At 40.8% G+C, this 17,681-nt stretch overlaps 1 protein-coding gene across 1 annotated transcript in view; it reads left to right on the top strand.

The window, feature by feature from the left end:
- prmt3 (protein arginine methyltransferase 3) overlaps positions 1 to 17,681 on the top strand; it is a 326,098-nt gene that overhangs the window by 210,712 nt on the left and 97,705 nt on the right. Inside the window, exons 14-15 of the mRNA XM_034163908.1 lie at positions 1,906 to 1,979; positions 9,041 to 9,127. Of these exons, the coding sequence (XP_034019799.1) occupies positions 1,906 to 1,979; positions 9,041 to 9,127 (161 nt within the window). The remainder of the gene's footprint in view (positions 1 to 1,905; positions 1,980 to 9,040; positions 9,128 to 17,681) is intronic.

Genomic DNA, 17,681 nt, shown 5'->3' with positions numbered 1-17,681 from the left:
AACAGTTTTCATTCATTCATTCATTCATAAACTAATTAATCTAACTTAGTTGGTATAGTTGAGCATTTTAATGATGGCAACAAAAGATGAGGATGAAAAGAAGTCAAGTTCATCTTAAATTAATACATTTAGTCAGTGTATTAGTGAATTAAATTAATTTAATTATGATAAAGTAATACATTACTTTTTTTAAACAAATAGCATTAATATACTGTACATTTTATTAAAGTGGTGAGTTTTAATATTTTATAACTCGGCCATTATTATTTATGAGGACGTTCTGAATTTGTTCATAGAGTATAAGCAAATTTTGGGAATATTGATGAACCCCCAGGTTTGTGTGTAAAATGTGTGCATACGCTCTGTTTGTGAATGAGGCCTAATGTGACTGTATTTCTGCAGACTTGTTGACGTGCATGCTTTTTGTGCTTTAAGTACCCGTTTTATGGTAATCGTACATATAATCATACTTTTTTGAGCATGACACCTTGAAGTCAAAGGTTGACTGCATGTACCATATGTAAAAGATACCATTTGTCTGAAGTGAAATGCTTTTCCGCATCTCTCATTCTGTAGTTAAAGTCTATGCTTGTTGCCCTTTTTGCTAAGTTGCACATCCTCCACCCATGTCTGGATGTGATAAATGAGGGGAGAATGTGACATAATGGAATTTGAATCCTATAATCAATAGTTTCTCTCCTTCAGTGACAGATTGACAGCCCTGTCGCCAAATTACTTTGAGTCTCATCTCTTGCCTCCTGTTGATACGATCGAATAACATTCCATTAAGTCTGGCTGCTATTCCGTAAAATTAAGTCCTTTCATGGAATTATAAATTCCTGTAAAACAGATTAGTTTTTTCTTGGTTAGAACTTGAAGACAAGGAGCCAATTATGAAACAGTTTATGGCTTGATGTTTAATTACATAATAAAAAGAGGGTTTAATGAAAACTTGAATGAATATATTAATCTGTAAGTAGGTCAAATTAAAAAGTGATTAATGCTGAACCTTAAAGAGTAACAAAAGACCAGATATGTGCATTAAACAGTCAACAAATTAGATTGATTTAGATGATTCAAGTGTTTTATCAGTAGAAACTAGACATTGTGCTTGTGGTACCAGTGGTAATCCGCCTCCAGCTAACAGAACACTGATATTTCTGACATTTATTACACCTTTTTAACATAATGGAACATGAATAGAAAGGAAATTGAAGTAAGAAATTAAAGAAAAAAACAGACCATCCTTGACCTCAAGACTATCTCACCACAACACGAAATCCATTAACCACCACACATAGATACTACAGAGACACGTTTGGGGATGTGATCAGGACAGTCATATTATACAAATAATAAATGTTTTCGAGTCTCGTTGAGTGGAACATTCAATCTTTCACCTCATGAAATAGTCTTACCATTGCACAAATGTAAAAACATTCATTATTTGTTAAATATAACGCCTAAAATAGATCCTTGTCATTTGATATTTTATTCATTTATAAACAAGAGAAAAGGGACTTACACTGGTTCTTTCAGCTCAAGAGGTTCCAAACTGTCCAACACAAACTTTAAATAGCAGTCTAAACTAATCCAAAATTGTTCTCATTCAACTTGCAAAAACAGTCACATAGTTCAATAACAATCCTGGAGAGGTAGTCCGTACCAGATGCCATGCAAAAACAAACCCCGCCATGTTTGTTTTTAAGCTAAGCTCCGTCACCACTACTGGGAGTGCACCTTCCCCTTCATCTGCCTGATGGGAGGGTGACAAAAGTTTGTGACCTGTGTGGGAGGGATCGCCACTATCTTCCTTGCTTGCCTTAGAGCTCTGGAGGTGTACAGGTCCTGTAGGGATAGCAGATTCCAGTCGATCACCTCTGCTGCGTGGATGATATACTGCAGTCTGCTACTGCAGTGGCAGCTGTGTACCAGATGGTGATGAGGAGGAGATGATGGACTCAGTCATGGCAAAAATGGTGGGGGGGGTACCACTGCACACAGCGTAGTTATTCACAGGTTTACTTAAATAAACATACATTAATTGTGTCTGTAAATATGCACATGTGATTGTTATTCTTTTACCATTCTTATTGGTCAAGCTCCTGAAATAAATAAATAAAGCTTAATTGGGCAGCGCAGTCTCGTTTGAGGGTGAGCACTAAAGGGTTAAAATATGACGCGCAATGATCCTGCATCCGGGGACAGCCCTCATATGTCCTCATCAGAAACATCGCACTTTCTCTGAGAGTTTTGGGCAAATTACACAGCAAACAAAGCGAAAATGCAAAGAAAAAATGACGATGCAGTAGAAAGTGGACATGTGTTGCAGTTTGTTTATGACCCGGAGCTCAAACATATTGAGGCGGTTGTGCAGGTAAGAGACCGCAGCTACTGTGGCTAGGTCTGTAGGCTAAAACTTCCCGACATGACGTCTCCCATTTGCCTGGTCTTTCCTTCCCCACTGGAAACCAAAACAAGCCTTTCGCGCCTGCTTGGGTGATTGCAGACAAAAACAAAACTACATTATTTTTCCGTGTGAAGTGATGCTGTGTTTGTGTTGCACAATGGCAGTCTGTCCCCGTAAGTGGTCAAATCCCTCGATATCACATAGGGGTTCAGACAAGACTGCGCTGCCGTATTAGCATATTTTCTGGAGTATAAATCACATGACCCCTCAAACTTGTAATAAATCAATAAATAAATAAATACTCTGGAAATGTGGTAATTCCTATAAAAAAAATTGTAGATACACATTAATATGTTGTTGTGTGAGGGTTGTGGATGTGGACATGGAGTGCTTTCAGCTGTGCAGCATTTGAAACTCTAAAATTTTTAATTTCCTGGGGGGCGCCTGCTCTGCATGTTTTGTTTTTTTCTTTCCACTCTCCCTGCTCCACCCACAGCTACAGTAACTGACAGGTGTGCTCAGCCAATGAGGAGCTGGGAAACACCAGAGTTAAAATCATCAAGTATGAGTAGAGCTTTTAGACATGAGAACATGCAGGGCAAGTTCCCCCAGGAACTGATTTGGGTAATTCTGCTCTAAATTGACCGTAGGTGAGAGTGGAAGTCTAAATGTGTTTGTCTGTGTGTTTGTGGCCCTGTGATTGAGTGGAGGCCTGTCCAGGGTGTCCCTGCCTCTCGCTCAGTGACCACCAGGGAAAGTATTTGATTTGATTCCTGCTTCAATGAACTTTAGTTATTGAGTCTTCAATTTAAGTTTAGTCCTCTTCAAAGACTGAGTTTAATCATTCTCTCAGCACATTTTTGGATTTGTGTAATTATTTATATCTTATTTGTTGTTTTTCTGCCACCTAATTTGGATTTTTTTTCTCTCTCTCTCAGTTTGAGGTGCGGCTCCATCCAGAAGTGGGAGTGGGTGTCTTCTTCTGCAAGTCTCCCATCCTGTTCACCAGCATGGACTCCCAAAATTTCCTGGATATTTCTATTATCAGTTGTGTTTGTAGCATGGCCCAAGCAGAGGGTCATCTCTTTGAGTCTGGTCTGCTTGAGGTTTCTTCCTCGAATCATCAGAGGGAGTTTTTCTTACCACTGTCGCCTGTGTGCTTGCTCTAGGGGTTGGTAAGGTTAGACCTTACTTGTGTGAAGCGCCTTGAGGCAACTTTGTTGTGATTTGTAGTGCTAGTAGCTGCGCTAAGCTAGTAGCTTAGCGCAGCTACTAGCTCTTAGCCGGTTTAGCATGGCGGCTTCTCCTGTCTCTCCCGCACTTTTCTGCTGGGTGTGAAATGTTTAGTTATTCCTCGGCCTCCTTTAGCAGTAACGGTACTTGTAATAAGTGTAGCTTATTTGTAGCTTTGGAGGCCAGGCTGGGCGAATTGGAGACTCGGCTCCGCACCGTGGAAAATTCTACAGCTAGCCAGGCCCCTGTAGTCGGTGCGGACCAAGGTAGCTTAGCCGCCGTTAGTTCCCCTCTGGCAGATCCCGAGCAGCCGGGAAAGCAGGCCGACTGGGTGACTGTGAGGAGGAAGCGTAGTCCTAAACAGAAGCCCCGTGTACACCGCCAACCCGTTCACATTTCTAACCGTTGTTCCCCACTCGGTGACACACCCGCCGAGGATCAAACTCTGGTTATTGGCGACTCTGTTTTGAGAAATGTGAAGTTAGCGACACCAGCAACCATAGTCAATTGTCTTCCGGGGGCCAGAGCAGGCGACATTGAAGGAAATTTGAAACTGCTGGCTAAGGCTAAGCATAAATTTGGTAAGATTGTAATTCACGTCGGCAGTAATGACACCCGGTTACGCCAATCGGAGGTCACTAAAATTAACATTGAATTGGTGTGTAACTTTGCAAAAACAATGTCGGACTCTGTAGTTTTCTCTGGGCCCCTCCCCAATCGGACCGGGAGTGACATGTTTAGCCGCATGTTCTCCTTGAATTGCTGGCTGTCTGAGTGGTGTCCAAAAAATGAGGTGGGCTTCATAGATAATTGGCAAAGCTTCTGGGGAAAACCTGGTCTTGTTAGGAGAGATGGCATCCATCCCACTTTGGATGGAGCAGCTCTCATTTCTAGAAATCTGGCCAGTTTTCTTAAATCCTCCAAACCGTGACTATCCAGGGTTGGGACCAGGAAGCAGAGTTGTAGTCTTACACACCTCTCTGCAGCTTCTCTCCCCCTGCCATCCCCTCATTACCCCATCCCCGTAGAGACGGTGCCTGCTCCCAGACCACCAACAACCAGTAAAAATCTATTTAAGCATAAAAATTCAAAAAGAAAAAATAATATAGCACCTTCAACTGCACCACAGACTAAAACAGTTAAATGTGGTCTATTAAACATTAGGTCTCTCTCTTCTAAGTCCCTGTTGGTAAATGATATAATAATTGATCAACATATTGATTTATTCTGCCTTACAGAAACCTGGTTACAGCAGGATGAATATGTTAGTTTAAATGAGTCAACACCCCCGAGTCACACTAACTGTCAGAATGCTCGTAGCACGGGCCGAGGCGGAGGATTAGCAGCAATCTTCCATTCCAGCTTATTAATTAATCAAAAACCCAGACAGAGCTTTAATTAATTTGAAAGATTGACTCTTAGTCTTGTCCATCCAAATTGGAAGTCCCAAAAACCAGTTTTATTTGTTATTATCTATCGTCCACCTGGTCGTTACTGTGAGTTTCTCTGTGAATTTTCAGACCTTTTGTCTGACTTAGTGCTTAGCTCAGATAAGATAATTATAGTGGGCAATTTTAACATCCACACAGATGCTGAGAATGACAGCCTCAACACTGCATTTAATCTATTATTAGACTCTGTTGGCTTTGCTCAAAATGTAAATGAGTCCACCCACCACTTTAATCATATCTTAGATCTTGTTCTGACTTATGGTATGGAAATAGAAGACTTAACAGTATTCCCTGAAAACTCCCTTCTATCTGATCATTTCTTAATAACATTTACATTTACTCTGATGGACTACCCAGCAGTGGGGAATAAGTTTCATTACACTAGAAGTCTTTCAGAAAGCGCTGTAACTAGGTTTAAGGATATGATTCCTTCTTTATGTTCTCTAATGCCATATACCAACACAGTGCAGAGTAGCTACCTAAACTCTGTAAGTGAGATAGAGTATCTCGTCAATAGTTTTACATCCTCATTGAAGACAACTTTGGATGCTGTAGCTCCTCTGAAAAAGAGAGCTTTAAATCAGAACTGCCTGACTCCGTGGTATAACTCACAAACTCGTAGCTTAAAGCAGATAACCCGTAAGTTGGAGAGGAAATGGCGTCTCACTAATTTAGAAGATCTTCACTTAGCCTGGAAAAAGAGTCTGTTGCTCTATAAAAAAGCCCTCCGTAAAGCTAGGACATCTTTCTACTCATCACTAATTGAAGAAAATAAGAACAACCCCAGGTTTCTTTTCAGCACTGTAGCCAGGCTGACAAAGAGTCAGAGCTCTATTGAGCTGAGTATTCCATTAACTTTAACTAGTAATGACTTCATGACTTTCTTTACTAACAAAATTTTAACTATTAGAGAAAAAATTACTCATAACCATCCCAAAGACGTATCGTTATCTTTGGCTGCTTTCAGTGATGCCGGTATTTGGTTAGACTCTTTCTCTCAGATTGTTCTGTCTGAGTTATTTTCATTAGTTACTTCATCCAAACCATCAACATGTCTATTAGACCCCATTCCTACCAGGCTGCTCAAGGAACCCCTACCATTATTTAATGCTTCGATCTTAAATATGATCAAGCTATCTTTGTTAGTTGGCTATGTACCACAGGCTTTTAAGGTGGCAGTAATTAAACCATTACTTAAAAAGCCATCACTTGACCCAGCTATCTTAGCTAATTATAGGCCAATCTCCAACCTTCCTTTTCTCTCAAAAATTCTTGAAAGGGTAGTTGTAAAACAGCTAACTGATCATCTGCAGAGGAATGGTCTATTTGAAGAGTTTCAGTCAGGTTTTAGAATTCATCATAGTACAGAAACAGCATTAGTGAAGGTTACAAATGATCTTCTTATGGCCTCGGACAGTGGACTCATCTCTGTGCTTGTTCTGTTCGACCTCAGTGCTGCTTTTGATACTGTTGACCATAAAATTTTATTACAGAGATTAGAGCATGCCATAGGTATTAAAGGCACTGCACTGCGGTGGTTTGAATCATATTTGTCTAATAGATTACAATTTGTTCATGTAAATGGGGAATCTTCTTCACAGACTAAAGTTAATTATGGAGTTCCAAAAGGTTCTGTGCTAGGACCAATTTTATTCACTTTATACATGCTTCCCTTAGGCAGTATTATTAGACGGTATTGCTTAAATTTTCATTGTTACGCAGATGATACCCAGCTTTATCTATCCATGAAGCCAGAGGACACACACCAATTAGCTAAACTGCAGGATTGTCTTACAGACATAAAGACATGGATGACCTCTAATTTCCTGCTTTTAAACTCAGATAAAACTGAAGTTATTGTACTTGGCCCCACAAATCTTAGAAACATGGTGTCTAACCAGATCCTTACTCTGGATGGCATTACCCCGACCTCTAGTAATACTGTGAGAAATCTTGGAGTCATTTTTGATCAGGATATGTCATTCAAAGCGCATATTAAACAAATATGTAGAACTGCTTTTTTGCATTTACGCAATATCTCTAAAATCAGAAAGGTCTTGTCTCAGAGTGATGCTGAAAAACTAATTCATGCATTTATTTCCTCTAGGCTGGACTATTGTAATTCATTATTATCAGGTTGTCCTAAAAGTTCCCTAAAAAGCCTTCAGTTAATTCAAAATGCTGCAGCTAGAGTACTAACGGGGACTAGAAGGAGAGAGCATATCTCACCCATATTGGCCTCTCTTCATTGGCTTCCTGTTAATTCTAGAATAGAATTTAAAATTCTTCTTCTTACTTATAAGGTTTTGAATAATCAGGTCCCATCTTATCTTAGGGACCTCGTAGTACCATATCACCCCAATAGAGCGCTTCGCTCTCAGACTGCAGGCTTACTTGTAGTTCCTAGGGTTTGTAAGAGTAGAATGGGAGGCAGAGCCTTCAACTTTCAGGCTCCTCTCCTGTGGAACCAGCTCCCAAGTCAGATCAGGGAGACAGACACCCTCTCTACTTTTAAGATTAGGCTTAAAAGTTTCCTTTTTGCTAAAGCTTATAGTTAGGGCTGGATCAGGTGACCCTGAACCATCCCTTAGTTATGCTGCTATAGACTTAGACTGCTGGGGGGTTCCCATGATGCACTGAGTGTTTCTTTCTCTTTTTGCTCTGTATGCACCACTCTGCATTTAATCATTAGTGATTGATCTCTGCTCCCCTCCACAGCATGTCTTTTTCCTGGTTCTCTCCCTCAGCCCCAACCAGTCCCAGCAGAAGACTGCCCCTCCCTGAGCCTGGTTCTGCTGGAGGTTTCTTCCTGTTAAAAGGGAGTTTTTCCTTCCCACTGTAGCCAAGTGCTTGCTCACAGGGGGTCGTTTTGACCGTTGGGGTTTTACATAATTATTGTATGGCCTTGCCTTACAATATAAAGCGCCTTGGGGCAACTGTTTGTTGTGATTTGGCGCTATATAAAAAATTGATTGATTGATTGATTGATTTGGCACTATATAAATGAAACTAAATTGAAATTGAATTAAATTGAAATATTGGAGACTCTCACTCTGACTTTTTTAGCTCCTGTCTCATATAACCAAATATCAGGTTTGGACTGAATCCCTGTAGTAAATAAATTACATTAGAGAACAGTTTGCAAATATGAATTTAAATACAAAACACAATAGAAACACCAGACATACTGAGCAAAACTGGCTACTACTGTTCCTCTCCTTCTCATTTCCAACCTCTGTCTTCCTGTTACCCGACCCCCGAGTGAGGAGGACGATGATCCAGTGATCCTGTGCACACTTCCGCCGAGTATGCTCCCATTCTGAGTTTGTGGACTTTTGAGAACAGTGAACTCTCTTTTGTTGTGGTGTTGTTAAGCACAGACTACAAACAGAAATAGAACCCACACAAAAAGTAAATTGGTTCCACACGGTGCACAGGGAAGGACAAACACTAGGCTGAGGGGGCTGGTGAGCGTGGCTGGGCTGGAGGAAAAGGGAGAAAAAACACTGGGGATAAAAAGGAGTAACAAAAACACAGAATACATCCAAGTCACGACAGTTCTGACTGAGAGAATGTGACAGAAAAATTCCCTCCTCTCTTTTCTTCTTTCTTCTCTGGCGGTGTGTCACACACTGCTCGCCATCCGCAAGTAGGGTGCGGTACACTGATCTACTGGCAGTGTACAGGGGGCAAAAGCCCACGTGATTTATTATGTCAATTTGAAAATATTTTTTGTTCAGTGGATTACAGACATTTAACAACATATGTTTGTGAAAAGAATTACTGGTGATCAGCTCTGTGATTATATTATAGTTTTAGTCAGCCTCTGCTGGTAGCAAATCACAATAATTTTGTACTGTTTGCTTGAACACAGCTGACTAATGAAATAATGCTTTTGTTTTTATTTGTTAATGTGTGATGCATATGCATGGTTTTGTCTCAACAGACAATTGACTGTAACAAAGTGTGCCTGTCCGAGCTGGAGTTTGTGTCCGATTTCTGCCTGAAGATAACGAACAGCACAGAATGCACAGTAAGTAACAAATGTAACGCAATGCTAAACATAGGAAACAGAATGTGACCTTTTGCCCTCTTAAAATAGGTCAAGGATAGCCATCTTTGAGCTTGTCCAAGTCTGTGTCCCAAGAATGTTCTCTGTGAATTTGAAGATCCTGGCACTAACAGGACTGGTCTTACGCTGAACACAGATAGATGCAAGGCCTTCGCAATACCCGATGACTATATTTTGGCCTTGGTTGAAAAAGATCTGTGCACTCTACACACATCCACAGCTACATAAGTGTGTTGTGCACATGTTTATACTACTGTTGTGGGGCATGATCTTGTTAAATCAGCCTCACTTTGCCAAGCTTCTTTCCAACCTTAATTAATGCAGATTCTCATTAAAGCTTCTCATTGGTTACAGTCCGACAGTTATTAGAACAGGTTTTTTGATGACAAACATGCTTGAAGGCAATTGATCAGTTTTTTGTTCTACTATTTAAAGAGCATAAATTTACAGTATTGTCTAGAACAGCTGATCATCATTCCAACAAATCACTATTTGTGGTGTCATATGTCAGGGATGTGCTCAAAAATACAATTGCAGATGTAGTATAGACCTTGTTCCCAGTTATGGAGCAACAATGTGGATTCAAGGTGGGTTTGGTGCTCAGATCTCAGCGAGGTACAACCCCAATTCCAATGAAGTTGGGCCATTGTGTAAAATGTAAATAAAAACAGAATACAATGATTTGCAAATATTTGCTCATTTTGAAATGGATGCCTCCGCGATCGACCAGTAGATCGCGATCGACGTAATGAGCACCCATGCCAATGGGAGGGTTCTTCCTGCTGCCAGTACAAGGCGTGCATCGCCTCCAGTAGCCTGGAAGAGGATTTACACCAACATTTTGACCAAGGAACATGTTATGGAAAAGCATTTAGGTGACCTGGCTCCTCATCAAAATGATCTGGAGCATTTTCAGATGCATCCAGTTGATTGATTCCGATCTGCGCAGGATGAGTGCTTGACCCATCAGTTTGAGCCAGAAACAAAGAAACAATGCAGTGGAAACACCAATTCATACTTCAGCTGAAGAAGGCCATGGACATTTACCAAAAAATCCAAAAACCGCATTGGATTTTTGGTTTCAAAGCAGATTATTGTTGTATACCTCTATCCAAGTTACCAAACCATAACTGGTAACTTTCTGAAGCAGCTGCATGAAGTCATCAAGATGCAACACCCAGGAAAGTTTAAGAAAGTTGCCTTGTTTTATGAGAACAACACTGTTTTCTTCAAATCTGACATTCCCATGTTCACTTTGTGTGGCCATGGGTTCCAACTCAGTCAGCGTCCATTATTGTCCAATGACAGGTTTCATAAGATAAGATAATTATAGTGGGCGATTTTAACATCCACACAGATGCTGAGAATGACAGCCTCAACACTGCATTTAATCTATTATTAGACTCAATTGGCTTTGCTCAAAATGTAAATGAGTCCACCCACCACTTTAATCATATCTTAGATCTTGTTCTCACTTATGGTATGGAAATTGAAGACTTAACAGTATTCCCTGAAAACTCCCTTCTGTCTGATCATTTCTTAATAACATTTACTCTGATGGACTACCCAGCAGTGGGGAATAAGTTTCATTACACTAGAAGTCTTTCAGAAATAGCTGTAACTAGGTTTAAGGATATGATTCCTACTTTATGTTCTCTAATGCCATATACCAACACAGTGCAGAGTAGCTACCTAAACTCTGTGAGATAGAGTATCTCGTCAATAGTTTTACATCCTCATTGAAGACAACTTTGGATGCTGTAGCTCCTCTGAAAAAGAGAGCTTTAAATCAGAAGTGCCTGACTCCGTAGTATAACTCACAAACTCGCAGCTTAAAGCAGATAACCCGTACGTTGGAGAGGAAATGGCGTCTCACTAATTTAGAAGATCTTCACTTAGCCTGGAAAAAGAGTCTGTTGCTCTATAAAAAAGCCCTCCGTAAAGCTAGGACATCTTACTACTCATCACTAATTGAAGAAAATAAGAACAACCCCAGGTTTCTTTTCAGCACTGTAGCCAGGCTGACAAAGAGTCAGAGCTCTATTGAGCCGAGTATTCCTTTAACTTTAACTAGTAATGACTTCATGACTTTCTTTGCTTTCTTTTAACTATTGGTTAGACTCTTTCTCTCCGATTGTTCTGTCTGAGTTATTTTCATTAGTTACTTGCTCCAAACCATCAACATGTCTATTAGACCCCATTCCTACCAGGCTGCTCAAGGAAGCCCTACCATTAATTAATGCTTCGATCTTAAATATGATCAATCTATCTTTATTAGTTGGATAAGTACCACAGGCTTTTAAGGTGGCAGTAATTAAACCATTACTTAAAAAGCCATCACTTGACCCAGCTATCTTAGCTAATTATAGGCCAATCTCCAACCTTCCTTTTCTCTCAAAAATTCTTGAAAGGGTAGTTGTAAAACAGCTAACTGATCATCTGCAGAGGAATGGTCTATTTGAAGAGTTTCAGTCAGGTTTTAGAATTCATCATAGTACAGAAACAGCATTAGTGAAGGTTACAAATGATCTTCTTATGGCCTCAGACAGTGGACTCATCTCTGTGCTTGTTCTGTTAGACCTCAGTGCTGCTTTTGATACTGTTGACCATAAAATTTTATTACAGAGATTAGAGCATGCCATAGGTATTAAAGGCACTGCGCTGCAGTGGTTTGAATCATATTTATCTAATATATTACAATTTGTTCATGTAAATGGGGAATCTTCTTCACAGACTAAGGTTAATTATGGAGTTCCACAAGGTTCTGTGCTAGGACCAATTTTATTCACTTTATACATGTTTCCCTTAGGCAGTATTATTAGACGGCATTGCTTAAATTTTCATTGTTACGCAGATGATACCCAGCTTTATCTATCCATGAAGCCAGAGGACACACACCAATTAGCTAAACTGCAGGATTGTCTTACAGACATAAAGACATGGATGACCTCTAATTTCCTGCTTTTAAACTCAGATAAAACTGAAGTTATTGTACTTGGCCCCACAAATCTTAGAAACATGGTGTCTAACCAGATCCTTACTCTGGATGGCATTACCCTGACCTCTAGTAATACTGTGAGAAATCTTGGAGTCATTTTTGATCAGGATATGTCATTCAATGCACATATTAAACAAATATGTAGGACTCTATCTCTAAAATTAGAAAGGTCTTGTCTCAGAGTGATGCTGAAAAACTAATTCATGCATTTATTTCCTCTAGGCTGGACTATTGTAATTCATTATTATCAGGTTGTCCTAAAAGTTCCCTGAAAAGCCTTCAGTTAATTCAAAATGCTGCAGCTAGAGTACTAACGGGGACTAGAAGGAGAGAGCATATCTCACCCATATTGGCCTCTCTTCATTGGCTTCCTGTTAATTCTAGAATAGAATTTAAAATTCTTCTTCTTACTTATAAGGTTTTGAATAATCAGGTCCCATCTTATCTTAGGGACCTCATAGTACCATATCACCCCAATAGAGCGCTTCGCTCTCAGACTGCAGGCTTACTTGTAGTTCCTAGGGTTTGTAAGAGTAGAATGGGAGGCAGAGCCTTCAGCTTTCAGGCTCCTCTCCTGTGGAACCAGCTCCCAATTCAGATCAGGGAGACAGACACCCTCTCTACTTTTAAGATTAGGCTTAAAACTTTCCTTTTTGCTAAAGCTTATAGTTAGGGCTGGATCAGGTGACCCTGAACCATCCCTTAGTTATGCTGCTATAGACTTAGACTGCTGGGGGGTTCCCATGATGCACTGAGTGTTTCTTTCTCTTTTTGCTCTGTATGCACCACTCTGCATTTAATCATTAGTGATTGATCTCTGCTCTCCTCCACAGCATGTCTTTTTCCTGGTTCTCTCCCTCAGCCCCAACCAGTCCCAGCAGAAGACTGCCCCTCCCTGAGCCTGGTTCTGCTGGAGGTTTCTTCCTGTTAAAAGGGAGTTTTTCCTTCCCACTGTTGCCAAGTGCTTGCTCACAGGGGGTCGTTTTGACCGTTGGGGTTTTTCTGTAATTATTGTATGGCCTTGCCTTACAATATAAGACGCCTTGGGGCAACTGTTTGTTGTGATTTGATTGATTTGATTTGATCTGTGAATCAGTTTCCTGGAAGACATTTTCAAGATTCTGTCATTCCTGCTGTCATATTGATGAATATTTTGATGATGAGGATGAAACCTTCTAAGAACTTTCCTTCGAGGTGTTTATATTGTGAAGAACCACATTCAAGAAGAGCTTCATGCTTTGAAAATTTCATGCAACCCATTTGTAGAGTTTGTAAAAGAAACGAGTCAAAGACAAAAAGCACAAAATGTTTCTTTACATTGAGGGGAGTAGGATAAGCAGCTAAATAGATTTAAAGCATGCATCCTCAGTGAGGGTCAGCCGCCGGCACCTAAGTATGGAGAATGGTTTATGAGTCTATTTGCAGAGGCGCTAGAAGCTCCCATCACCCTCCAGCTCCCCTGAACATGCACATTTTGCTCTGTGGTTATAGCAGCACCCCGCTGACTGCAGAGCAGCCTCGCCACTGCAGGCTGTGACGCTCTGCATTGTGAGAAGTGTTCTGTCATTTAAAAGAAAAAAAAAAATCCCATTATGTTGGATGAGCTTTGTGTTGTGCTGCAGAGCTACTGCATTGTCTGGTGTATTGGGTTAATGGACAATCAATAGCTGGTTATTATCTGGCCTGTGCTCCCTGGGTACATCATGTGGATTTAATGGGATTTGTAAACATCCTCTTATTTTTCCTGTCGCCTCTGCTCTGTAATTGAAAACGTCCAGTTTCTATTTCTAGGCTGGCGTAGACTTTAGTTCGACAGAATTTTTATAGAAACCACTTTTAGAAATTGTGTCAGGAACCATGCAAAAAGGCACGAGGTCAAAGGTGTTAAATGGAAATAAGTTCTTATTTGAGTCAAATTAATCAACGGTTTTACAGAAAAAACAGGTGCAACATATCCAGATACAACAAAATTTTCAATTTCAGTTTATTAATTTATATAGCGCCATCTCAGGACAGAGTCGCCCCAAGGCGCTTCACATAACACACAATTTATAACAGAGCAAATTAAAATCAAAAAGGGCTCAATAAAATGTAAAACAGTAGAATAAAAAGACAGGCAAACATAAAAACAGAGTAAATTAATGATAAGACAGTCTAAAAAAATGAGTCTTCAGTCTTGATTTAAAAATCTCCACCGTGTCGGACTGCCTTACAGCTGCAGGTAGATCGTTCCAGAGAGTAGGGCCACGGTAGGAGAAGGCTCTATACCCCACAGACTTCTTATTCACCCTGGAACACACAGAAGCCCTGCACCCTGTGAACGCAAGGGCTGCGCCGGTACGTAGGGCTTGACCAAGTCCGCCAGGTAGGAAGGAGCCAGTCCATGAAAAAGTTTATAGACCAGCAACAGGACTTTAAAATCCAATCTGACAAACTGAACTTTAAATGTAGCTGCAATAAGCGTAGAGCCCCGCTGACCCAGAAGTGGTGCTCCTATGGCCAAGACAGGTATCAGGTACTTGTAAGAGTCATTTTGGATAATATTTAGTACCAGTAGCTTTGTGGTCAGTGAACACAGCAGTTTAGCATTTGTAAGAGATTTGTTCTGGCTCCTACTTTTTTTAAGTGCTTGCTTAGACTGAGTGTTCAGTAATGTCATGGAGTCCAGATTTTATAATGCAGATCTCTGCATACATCAGATCTTTGGAAGATCTTTGCTTTCAATAAATTCCTGGACTCACCCATTGCATTTGGCTGGCTGTGGTGAAATTGTTGACTTTGAGAGATTCACTTATCTTGGCAGTGATCCTCATGTCTCTGGGTCCTCACGCCTTGAACTTGAGAGACATATGAGAAGAACCTATATCGGCATGAGGTCCCTGGCAGTGCTGATATCGATACAGGACACAAAAGTCCAAGTCTTTAACTTGTTTTTCTTGATTACAACCGGAATGGCTTTGTGTCAGATGACCGGTTACTTTGTTAGACTAAGATGATAAGTATCACTTGCATAGTGGGGAAAGGTCCACTACAATGTTTTGGTCATATTGCATGTTTTTCTGTGTGTGAATCTGTAGGCATTTGCCTCACTGAAAGGCCCCCTGTCTGTGACATTTTACATTTTACTTACCTTGTGTTAGATAGATGGGTGCTTTCTAGAGAACCAGTTGTCTGCCTGGATGATTGCTGTCCAGGTCCTGGGGCAGTTTCATGTGGTGGATGCTACTTGACCTGACCTGTGCAGAAGACATTGTTCTTTTTCCTCAAGTGTCCAGGTAATTTGACACAGTATTCACAAAAGGCTTATCATCTTTATATAATTAAAACAAAAAAAATTAATTAAATGGCGTTAATTGGTAGCACACTTAGCAGCCAGTCTGCTCTGTGTCAGCCTGATCCCATCTGATCTCAGAAGCTAAGCAGTGTCGGGCCTGGTTAGTACTTGGATGGGAGACTTCTTTGGAACACCAGCGGCTGTGTGTGTCCTTCTCCAGGTAAAACTGGAGTTGTGTCAGGAAGGGTATCCATCCAGTGTGAAACTTGTGCCAAATTAGATTAGATTAGATAGAACTTTATTAATCCCTTGGGAAGAGTCCCTCTGGGAAATTGAGGTTCCAGCAGCATTGTACAGCAGCACACAGAGTATCAAAAATTAAAGTATAAAACAGTTAGCAATTGTAAATATAAATACACAAATATAAATACCAGAAATACTGCTCACTCACTGCTGGCTTACTGGCTACTGCTGTTCCTCTCCTTCCCGTCCACTGTCTTCCTGTTACTCCTTCATACCATTGCGGATCTGGCTGTATCCAGTGTGGTGAGCCCGAAAAACGGGAGCAGTGGAAAGGACAACAACCACAATTGACAGCACACTTCAGAGCGAAATTCCACGATAGATGCAAGGAAAGATAAGCAACAAAGACATCTGGGATCAGGAATGGAACAAGACACATTACCGACCACAAGTTTAATTTAATTTAATTAGCTTATAATGCGCCAAATCACAGCAAAAGCCGTCTCAAGGCGCCTTACATAAAACAAGTCAACATAAAATTGAATAGATAATTAAAAATGAATAAAAAAATTCAGATACATAAATAAAAACATAAGTAAAAGAATAAAACAAATAAAATAAAAACTATCCATAAGAAAGAGAATAAAAATAGGTTTTGAGTCTTGACTTAAAAAGGTCCACAGACTCAGACTGCCTCACAGTCGCAGGAAGACTGTTCCACAGGGTGGGTGCACGATACGAAAAGGCTCTTTGACCTGCTGACTTCTTCTTCACCCTGGGAACACAGAGAAGTCCCGCATCCTGCGACCGCAAAGCCCGGGCCGGCACGTAGAGTTCCAGCAGATCAGCCAGATAAGATGGCGCCAGTCCATGAACTACCTTATGTAAGTCAATAAAAAAACCTTAAAATCTGCTCTCACAGAGACAGGGAGCCAGTGCAAAGATGCCAAAATGGGTGTGATATGTTCAGACCTTCTGCTACGTGTCAGAAGTCTGGCGGCAGCATTCTGAACCAGCTGAACCAAGGTGTTGTATCTGGTAACTGCCTTAACCCTGAGGCCATCACTGCCCCAAATAGGTTATTGACCTGGAGAAGGGCGATCTTGACCAGGAAGATACTGATCTGTATTGGTTGCATGAACAGTTGAGGTTCAGAGGTGTGAAGGGTAAACCGCTTCTGGACTAGTGCTCACAGATCATTGAGGGAAGTGCTGCTGTGATGGACCGCCTGCTTTTGTTCTCCTGTCGACAGTCCATTCATCAGCTCAGCCTGCCTAACCTTGCATTAAATGAACAGCACAACCCCTACATCTGCGCCGTTCACACGCGCGACAAATCCTCCTGCCTTCTTTCCTTACCCACACTCAGCTCCTTGTACACATCATGTCTGGCTTAGTAAACCTTGAGGCTACATACATCATAGATTCTATGAAAATTCTGTTAAGTATTGGATTAAAAATCTCACAGGACATTCATATCCTTGCCCTCTGTTAGCCTCACAACTCTGCTGCAGTCACGATTCATTTGTCTGAACCGTAAAACAGGTCGCAGAAAAGCCTCATCACTCCCTAAAGGCTGAAAATGATGTACGCTGATGGCAAAGCAGGGGAGAAACCGATTCTGATTGTAATTAATCATAACACTGCTGTCTCATTGCTGCTGATGTAACTACTGTAGAATCTCCACAATTTATCTCTTACCTGCTTTCAGTCAGATTTAAGTAGTATGGGAGGAAAATGGCCTTCTGGGCTGACAAGGTAGGCACTCATCAACCTCAAGGACAGATTTCAGTGCATCGGCGGGGAAAAATGGTCAAGAAAAAAGTTGTTAAACTCCCCACATTGTTCAACACTAATGTATCAGGTAAGTGTCAATTCAGTTCAGTCTAATTTCATTTATATAGTGCCAAATCTCAACAATGCTTCTTCAAGGTACTTCACACAAGTAAGGTCTAACCTTTCCAACCCCTAGAGCAAGTGGTAAGGACAAGCTTCCTCTGA

Source organism: Thalassophryne amazonica, chromosome 2 (assembly GCF_902500255.1).
Source record: "Thalassophryne amazonica chromosome 2, fThaAma1.1, whole genome shotgun sequence".
NCBI lineage: Eukaryota > Metazoa > Chordata > Actinopteri > Batrachoidiformes > Batrachoididae > Thalassophryne > Thalassophryne amazonica.
This window is presented reverse-complemented; position numbering and strand designations above follow the sequence as displayed.